The 8,587-nt window shown below is 41.1% G+C and overlaps 1 protein-coding gene across 1 annotated transcript in view; it reads left to right on the top strand.

Moving 5' to 3' along the window:
• The window catches only part of ago3a (argonaute RISC catalytic component 3a), a gene marked incomplete in the record, with an annotated part of 33,733 nt that overhangs the window by 20,381 nt on the left and 4,765 nt on the right, over positions 1-8,587 (top strand). The window contains 11 exon segments of the mRNA XM_020590148.1: positions 2,175-2,309; positions 2,404-2,491; positions 2,857-3,004; positions 3,203-3,322; positions 4,609-4,731; positions 5,687-5,820; positions 6,272-6,456; positions 6,685-6,844; positions 7,008-7,098; positions 7,232-7,426; positions 7,941-8,075. Of these exon segments, the coding sequence (XP_020445804.1) occupies positions 2,175-2,309; positions 2,404-2,491; positions 2,857-3,004; positions 3,203-3,322; positions 4,609-4,731; positions 5,687-5,820; positions 6,272-6,456; positions 6,685-6,844; positions 7,008-7,098; positions 7,232-7,426; positions 7,941-8,075 (1,514 nt within the window).

Genomic DNA, 8,587 nt, shown 5'->3' with positions numbered 1-8,587 from the left:
CGGCTTCCACTGGCTCGAAAGTGAAGCTTTCACAGCTCATTGGCTGTATCATTTAGATTTATCCTAATTATGTTAATCCAGTTCTTACTCTATTCTATTCTATTCTATTTTTATTCTATTTTGGTTCCTAAATGTTATGGCACCCAGTACTAGGTGAGACAAAAACAGTATTTCAATTTTCTGTATGCCCTGCACACATGGTGAATTAACAATAAAATCCTTGAACCTTTTTTAAATCAAATCAGTTTTACTTGCTACTTATGTTACTTGTGATGGCTGTTGAAAGTGTTTAGTTTTACTTGGTGATGGCATTAATCCTCTTGTGCCATCACAATTTTTTTATTTTATTTATTTTTGTAGACCAGCAGATTTAATTAGTCAGAATGGAGCCAGTTCTTCTGGCTGTGAACCACTACGTCAAGAACTAATTTGATAATTGGCTTTAGCTTGGACCTCATGTCGGTTAAAAAAAAAAAAAAAAAAAATCTTTTTGGTGACATAGAATACTGAGCTACACTTTATTTTGTTATTATTTGTTGAAAAGAAGTGACAGAAAGGTCAGAGTGTGTTTTTAACCATACGCACACTAGAGGAGGTTGTTGGAGACCAAGGCTCTGCTGCTGACAAGAGAGTGTGTGTGAGAGAGTGTTAGAGTAACTTGGAGGTTGGTGGGTTTTTGGCTGGATGGGAACTGTCTAGTCTGTTGCTGTGGAGACAGAAGGCAGCTTGTTTGTGTGTGTGGGGGGGTGGTTGTGGTTGTGCCTGCATTATTGAGACTTGTGGGAGTTGCTGGGGTCAGAGGGTAGCTGTGTGGAGCATTTCCTTGAGACACCTATTGTTTTTCTATGAGTGCTTGAAGCCTCTCTATTTAATCTTTCCCTCTCTCCTCTCCGATTGTCTCTTTGTCTCATTTTCCCGCCCTGCAGTCCTTGAAAATCAGTTGGTCGCCACAAACCTTGTCTCCTTTCCAACAACAAACTAGACCTCCAACTGTTTGTGAAGCATTTGTTTTCTAACTCATCAGCATGGCATCATGTATTGGCAAAGCAAACTGTTAAGCCTATTTAAATATTTGTGCATGAAGGAAGCAAATGTTGCCTCCCACGCTCAGTAAAATGGATGATCAAAAGTGCATATACCAAATTGTTGTAATTGCAGAGAAATGGGACCTTTTTTCATTTCTACATTAACAGGACTGACTCACTGACACTTCCACACACACAATGCGTAGGGAGGACGATTAGGAGTGATGTCACTTTCAGATGTTACATGGGGCAAACCAGAGGTGTAGGAGTGTGTCAGACACCACATCAGAGAGGAGCTTCTTACATCACAGCAGCTAAGCTTTTTTATTTGTCAGTAACTTTGTCAATACCACTCTCATCTGTGAATGCCCATTTTTGGATTTCTTTTGATCTTGTTTTATGTTTTGTCATACATGTTCCTTTTTCCTTAATTTTAATGCCTCCCTAATATTGCTCTGCAGTCTCACCCATCACATTTTAATGTCTCTGCTTCAGTCTTTTTATTTATTGTATCTGAACAAAGGGAACCTGTCTGTGTGTGACAATCGGAGACTCTCGACAGACCACAGATTATACACTGCATGAATTGCATTTCCTGTCTTCAGTCAGTATTTCTGCTACTTTTATTTTGCATGACGGGCTGACAGCACAGACGTTATGTGATAAGCCTCAGTAAAAGCTTTATAATGGCTATATTGCATTCTCTCCCTATTTCACCATTCATCTGGTATTCATGCATTGTTTTTGTTACTTGAAGCTGGGCATCAGTTTGTTCTGTGAACACTTCAGAGTAGCTGCCATTTTGAACATATGGTCTCATGAAGGAGTTAGAAAAATGAAAATGCTTTGAAATAATAAGGACAGTATTTAGTTTTCCTTCAGTCTGAGTCTCGCATAATGTTGAAGTGCTCAGTAACCTAGAATGCCATATTTTTTTACTACATACATGTTAAATTTTCTTTTTTCAGGCGCACATTCAACATTTATACCATGAAATTCAAATGTTTACCTGTGACGTAACTTCAGCCAGTGGTATAACACTATTAATTTAAAGAATCATGTAGTTGTTGTCATTCAGTGTAATGCAAAAGCATAGCATTTTTTTGGGGGGGGTCTTAAAATACTCTTGTCCTTGTTTTCCCCATGCAGTGTCTGCCACCGCCTTCTACAAGGCCCAGCCAGTCATCCAGTTCATGTGTGAAGTGCTGGACATCCACAACATAGATGAGCAGCCCCGCGCTCTTACCGACTCGCACCGGGTCAAATTCACCAAAGAAATCAAAGGTGAAGTCAGGGTGTAATGTGTACCGGCATGTCACGGCTATTCACATGCAGGCGCGTTCTTAATGCTACTATAATACTTGATATTATTCATCAGGCTTGAAGGTGGAGGTGACGCACTGTGGAACCATGCGGAGGAAGTACCGTGTCTGCAATGTGACCCGTCGGCCTGCCAGCCATCAAACGTGAGTCAGCCTGTGAGCAGGCAAGGGAACAGGAAACTCCATGTGGATGGGTTGGGGGCGGGGGAAGCGCTGGCCGCAGAGCAAGCAATCACAAGTTCACCATCAAATGAACCAGATAATAGCTGACTCATCTGACAAGCATCTGGTTAACATGAGTCATCCATTAATGAAGTAGCCAAGTGACTGCTGCTGGTCAGAGTTTACCATTCACAGTAGAATATCACACCGTGTTACATTTTTAATGACTTATACATCACCATATGGCCAGTATGCTTGTAGAATGCTATGAGTAAAGATATTTTAAAATGATTTTGAGCTATGAAGACTATGAGGCCTAGGTGTTGATATGGTGTTTTTCTCTGCAGGTTCCCTCTACAATTGGAAAACGGTCAGACTGTAGAGCGTACTGTAGCCCAGTACTTCAGGGAGAAGTACAACCTGCAGCTTAAGTACCCACATTTGCCCTGTTTACAGGTGGGCCAGGAGCAAAAGCACACCTACCTTCCCCTGGAGGTGAGAGAACACAAGCTGCTACTCCATTAAACATAGCTTCAAGTATGATGAAATCTGCAGTGTATCATCTGCTGTGTGTCTATCAACTTTGTAAATATGAAACAGGGCAGCTGCAGAACAGAATTCTAAGGAAATCTTCTGCTGGCTACAGAACAAAACTGATTAAAAATGCATGTTCCAACCATTGTTTCTTGGTAGGTGTGTAATATTGTAGCTGGTCAACGGTGCATCAAGAAGCTGACGGATAATCAGACCTCCACTATGATCAAAGCCACAGCTCGATCTGCACCCGACAGACAGGAGGAGATCAGCAGGCTGGTGAGTTGTGGAGACACCGACTGACTCAAGGGCTCTTCTGTTACTGGCAAAATGACACCTTGTTTAAACACTGAAATTACGCTGGTCATGCTTTAATAACTCAGTTTCTCCATTTGAACCCCTGTGAATACATTTTTCCATTTATTATTGGGAACGCTATTCTTCGTTTAGGTGGAATGTTTGTAGATGTATTCCCCATAGCTCACCTGCTGTCCTCTGAATAAAAATATCAAGGCTGTGCTAGTATATTAGAAATGTCTAGCGTATCAGCTAATTACTCTATTTTTCCTGTAATTAGTAGCAGATTATATGGTTCTTTTCATCAAACGTATTGGAGATTATTTGAAAATAAATAATAATAAAATAAATAATTTTTTTTTATCCAAATCCTTTAGAATTTGCTCATTAATAGGTTGTATTTGACTACTGAAGTTGTAAAAAATATTTCTGCTGGCAGACTATACATTTAAGGTATTGAAAATCCCTGTATGCTGAAACTCTTTAATATAATAAAAGCATAGAGCAGCTGCACAACCTTTTTTTAATGTGTAGTCATTTAATGTTTGTTTCAGCAGGTTGCATTTGGACAACCCAACAGCAGTTTAATAAAATGCTTGTGTTGCTGGGCTTGTCAACAGCTGGCTGCCGTGCTGCTCATCTTTATATTAAATTGCTTGTTTTGTAATCACCTCACCCAGTAAACAAGCATATTTCACAAAATGTCAGACTATCCCTTTAACCAAGGCAAGCCACAATGAATGAGCATTTAAACAGACCATTGACATGTATATACGTTGGACATGGCATCACCACTTCCCTTCATTATGCAAAAATGAAGCCAAAATATCATGACTATGGTGGCTGTCATCTTGCTTTTTTTTTAAACAAATCTGTGCAGTAGTGACCAGAAGTGGAGTGACGGCATCAGACCACCAATCAAAGCTGTCGAATCAACCAAAATATTTACCAGTAAACTGACCACTTGTACACACATTACCATGATAATATCTACCAAAAACCACAGACGTGACCTCTGGGACAACTTTATTTGGTTTGTACTTAAGAGTTTTTAGTGTGGCCTATGTTCCATCCACTAACATGGAGGAGGTGTGATTTATAATCTATACTGCAACCAGCCACCAGGGGGCTTCACTACTCTGAGCTCTTAGCCTGTCCATCATTTTTACAGTCAGTGAACCTAACACACAGCAGTATAATGTAAACTTTCAGTGCATGAACTACCTTAGCCTGACCCTGTGTAAATTTCCCGTTCTTTTTCTTTGCAGGTGCGCAGTGCCAACTATGAGGCAGATCCTTTTGTGCAAGAATTCCAGTTCAAGGTGCGCGACGAGATGGCCCACGTGACGGGGCGAGTGCTACCCGCCCCCATGCTGCAGTACGGCGGCAGGGTGAGCACAGAGCACTTTATGGTACCCTTCCTTTAAATCATGCCCATTCTCTCTGTTTGTCTGCCACGCTCTCCCCTTCCTCAGCCTTTATTCCACCGTCTCTAAGGGGAACTAACTCACTTGCTTCTGTTTGAACTTGGTGTTAGTCTTTTTAGCTTTATTTGTTGTGGTTGAGTCTTGATAATGCCAACTTTGATTGTACCTTAAAAATAAAGGCAGTTCCTTTATCAAATTTAATGCATTCTTCAATGAGGCAGTCCGGAGAGGAAATATTTTCATCTGCCATAAGGGTTATGTTGAATAGAAAAATCCCAAATTATGATTGGATGACTTCTGAGTTCCTGATCATTATGGCAGAGTTGACAAAAAGCTGCCAGCATTTCTCAATGTTAACCTTCCTTACTGACCTTATGAGGAAGTTGAAGAGGTCATTGGAGACTGAACCACAGTGTTGATTAACATCTGTCTGTCTTCTCTGAAGAAACACACCTTGGATTATTGTACATTGGGGTGTGTGTACTACTGAAAACTATGACACCGTTATATACATACATATACACAGTGCTGAGCATGATACACACACCAGCACTACATACTGTAAATTCCATCACACAGTGCATCATACTAGCTTTGCAATAGCATCACATAAAAATCACATAATCATACTTGATATGTTTCTGTGGTTAGAGCTTAGGCTTTGAGAATGCATGTTTCTTTGAATTATCTTTTTTTCCAAGTGTGAATTTGTGTGCAAAAATGAGTGTAAATAAATTTTGGTATGAATGAAGAGTGTATGGGGTACTTGTGGGTGATCAGAAAGTAAGAGTGTGTGTGTGTGTTGTGACTGCGTGAACACTTCTGTTTCTGCTTGTGTGAGTTTGTATAAACTGTATGAATGGGAGTGTTGACCTACATAATTGTGAGTACATGTGGTGAGACTGCAATGTTGTTTCAGAACCGCACTGTAGCCACACCCAGCCACGGGGTGTGGGACATGAGGGGGAAGCAGTTCCACACCGGGGTGGAGATCAAGATGTGGGCCATCGCTTGCTTTGCCACACAGAGGCAGTGTCGGGAAGAAATCCTCAAGTATGATCACTTTAGCTCTGACAGTCGTCACCGTACGCACTACAGTATGTTAATGATAGCATTTAAAAAAAAAACAAAATGGTTTTAAATTATTATTCAAACATTTATTTTGCCTTTCATATAAATGTTTAATGATTTTATAGATGACTTTGTATATTTTTTTTCCTTTGAAATGATAAACTGGCTCGAGTTAATGGCATCCAGCCTGGCAAAATTATTTTACTCTGCATTTTTGTCAGTTAATGTCAGCAGTACAGTGCTGTCACATGACAAATGCACTGATACATGGATGCAATGTATAAACGTTCAAAAGTAATAAAGCAGCAGGATTTCCTAACTCCCAAGGTTTTCAAAATGCTGTTTTATGACAATGTCAGTGTGGATATAGTAAACACTACACAACATTAGTGTAAACATGAATATAATTCCTTCCTGCTTCTTCCCCATGTAGGGGTTTCACAGACCAGCTACGTAAAATCTCTAAGGATGCTGGGATGCCAATTCAGGGCCAGCCATGTTTTTGTAAATACGCACAGGGAGCAGACAGTGTGGAGCCCATGTTCAGGCACCTGAAGAACACCTATGCCGGATTACAGCTTATCATCGTCATCCTGCCGGGAAAAACCCCCGTCTATGGTCAGAAAACTGCTAGTGAATATGTGTGTGGTGCAGAATGTATGGAATCATGAATGGCGGCGCTCGTATCCTCTTCTTCCAAAATGTGTGTGAATGAAAGCGTCATACTGAGCAGAGAGTATCTCACTCTCTGGTATCTTTGACATTTAACTACTCAAATTTCTTTAATACATTTTTTTTTAACATTATTAAGGTTGCATAACCGTTTACTTTTTCCAACCTCTACAGCGGAGGTGAAGCGTGTGGGAGACACCCTCTTGGGCATGGCCACCCAGTGTGTTCAGGTGAAGAACGTGGTGAAGACGTCACCTCAGACCCTCTCCAACCTCTGCCTCAAGATCAATGTGAAGCTGGGAGGCATCAACAATATCCTGGTGCCTCACCAACGGTCAGTCATGCTCTCCTCTCCTTGCAGCTGGCAGTTTGCTAGTAATGCTCGATTAAAAGAATATATCTGTCAGTTTCTATTGATATTTGCACAGATGCTTTAGTAAAACATGCTACAATACAAGGAGATGATTCATGTCTTTACTATGTCTCTGAATCAATAGGCCATCAGTGTTTCAGCAGCCAGTTATCTTCTTGGGAGCAGATGTTACACATCCACCTGCTGGAGATGGGAAGAAGCCTTCAATTGCAGCAGTAAGTAACACTTTTTCTTGCTTGGCACTTAGCATCTGATTTCATTTTTCATCTCATCTGTCCCCACCCTCCAATCTGTTATCATTCTTCCCCCACTCATGCTACTGCTGTCCCTCCTCTTTCTCTCTTCCAGGTGGTAGGCAGTATGGATGCCCATCCCAGCAGGTACTGTGCCACTGTGCGGGTCCAGAGGCCCAGACAGGAGGTAATCCAAGACCTGGCCTCCATGGTGAGGGAATTGCTCATCCAGTTCTACAAGTCTACCCGCTACAAGCCCACCAGGATCATTTTCTACAGGGATGGAGTTTCAGAAGGCCAGTTCAGACAGGTTAGCCCCTTATTTATTCTTATGTCTTTCACAGAGCAGTTGGTTGCAGCCAGGGTGTGGATTGAATACCAGACACCAGCCAAAATGCACTTGAGTTTGGTGTGCTGAATTTCATATGATGCTGGGATGATAGATGGAGGCAGTACATTTGGGTAGTTTTTGGCTCTGTATGATGATGGATACTGATGCAGCATGTTTTTGCTCAGACTGGTAGTTCACTTCAAATCTAAATGTGCAAGCATATTTAAATTTTTTTTAAATATTTAATGAGTTTTTTTTTTAACACAATGGAGGAGAACATTCCCAAGGTTCTGGTATTTGAACTATGAAATTAATATTATGATAGGTTGCACAGCAGGCCAGATAAAGATTGATGTCATCCATAAGACAACATGAACTAAAATGAGACAGGAGTAAGGACAATATATTCTGTAAGGTGTGAAAGAATATAGATGACAGGCTAGTTTTTAACAACCATCTAGAGCTTTTTTTTTTATTTTTATTTGTTCCTCAGGTGCTGTATTATGAGCTGCTGGCCATCCGTGAGGCCTGTATCAGCCTGGAGAAGGAGTACCAGCCAGGCATCACCTACATTGTTGTGCAAAAACGCCACCACACACGCCTCTTCTGTGCCGACCGCAATGAAAGAGTGAGTCCCCACCACACATAAGCAACAATGTGCACTCGCACTCTCTGACACAGAGATGGTACCTGTTAAAGTCAGTACAGTGTGTTATGTGCAAATCCATTTTTTTTTTTTATGCTCTGTGCCAGCACAGTGAAGTACCTGAAATGGTCATCCTGAATTACCCTATGTTGTCAATTTGACTGTTTGCCCCCCCCCTAACCTCTAATTATATTCGATTAATGCATCAGGGCCCAGTGCAAACCGAGAGCTACAGAGCAGCAGTCAAAGCCCCTAGAGTAAGACTAAGCTAGTAACAGCCTTATTTTCAGTGCAGGGACTCATTTAGAGCATTAGACTCTCTGGGGTATTAGGCTTTTAATTGGTTGATTGGGAAGTACTTGGTACACCTCAGCCTGGCTCAGTCCATCAACTAGTTCTTTTTTTCCAAGTTAAAATTTTTACTTAATTAAAGCAGTTAATTAGTGCTTTGTTTTCTGCTGCTGTTCTCAGAAGGCATTAGTAGAGACTAACTG

The sequence above is a fragment of the Monopterus albus genome, unplaced genomic scaffold (genome assembly GCF_001952655.1).
Source record: "Monopterus albus unplaced genomic scaffold, M_albus_1.0 scaffold11.1, whole genome shotgun sequence".
In the NCBI taxonomy this organism is placed as follows: domain Eukaryota; kingdom Metazoa; phylum Chordata; class Actinopteri; order Synbranchiformes; family Synbranchidae; genus Monopterus; species Monopterus albus.
Note: the sequence above shows the minus strand (reverse complement) of the source record. Positions and strands in the feature narration are given on the sequence as shown.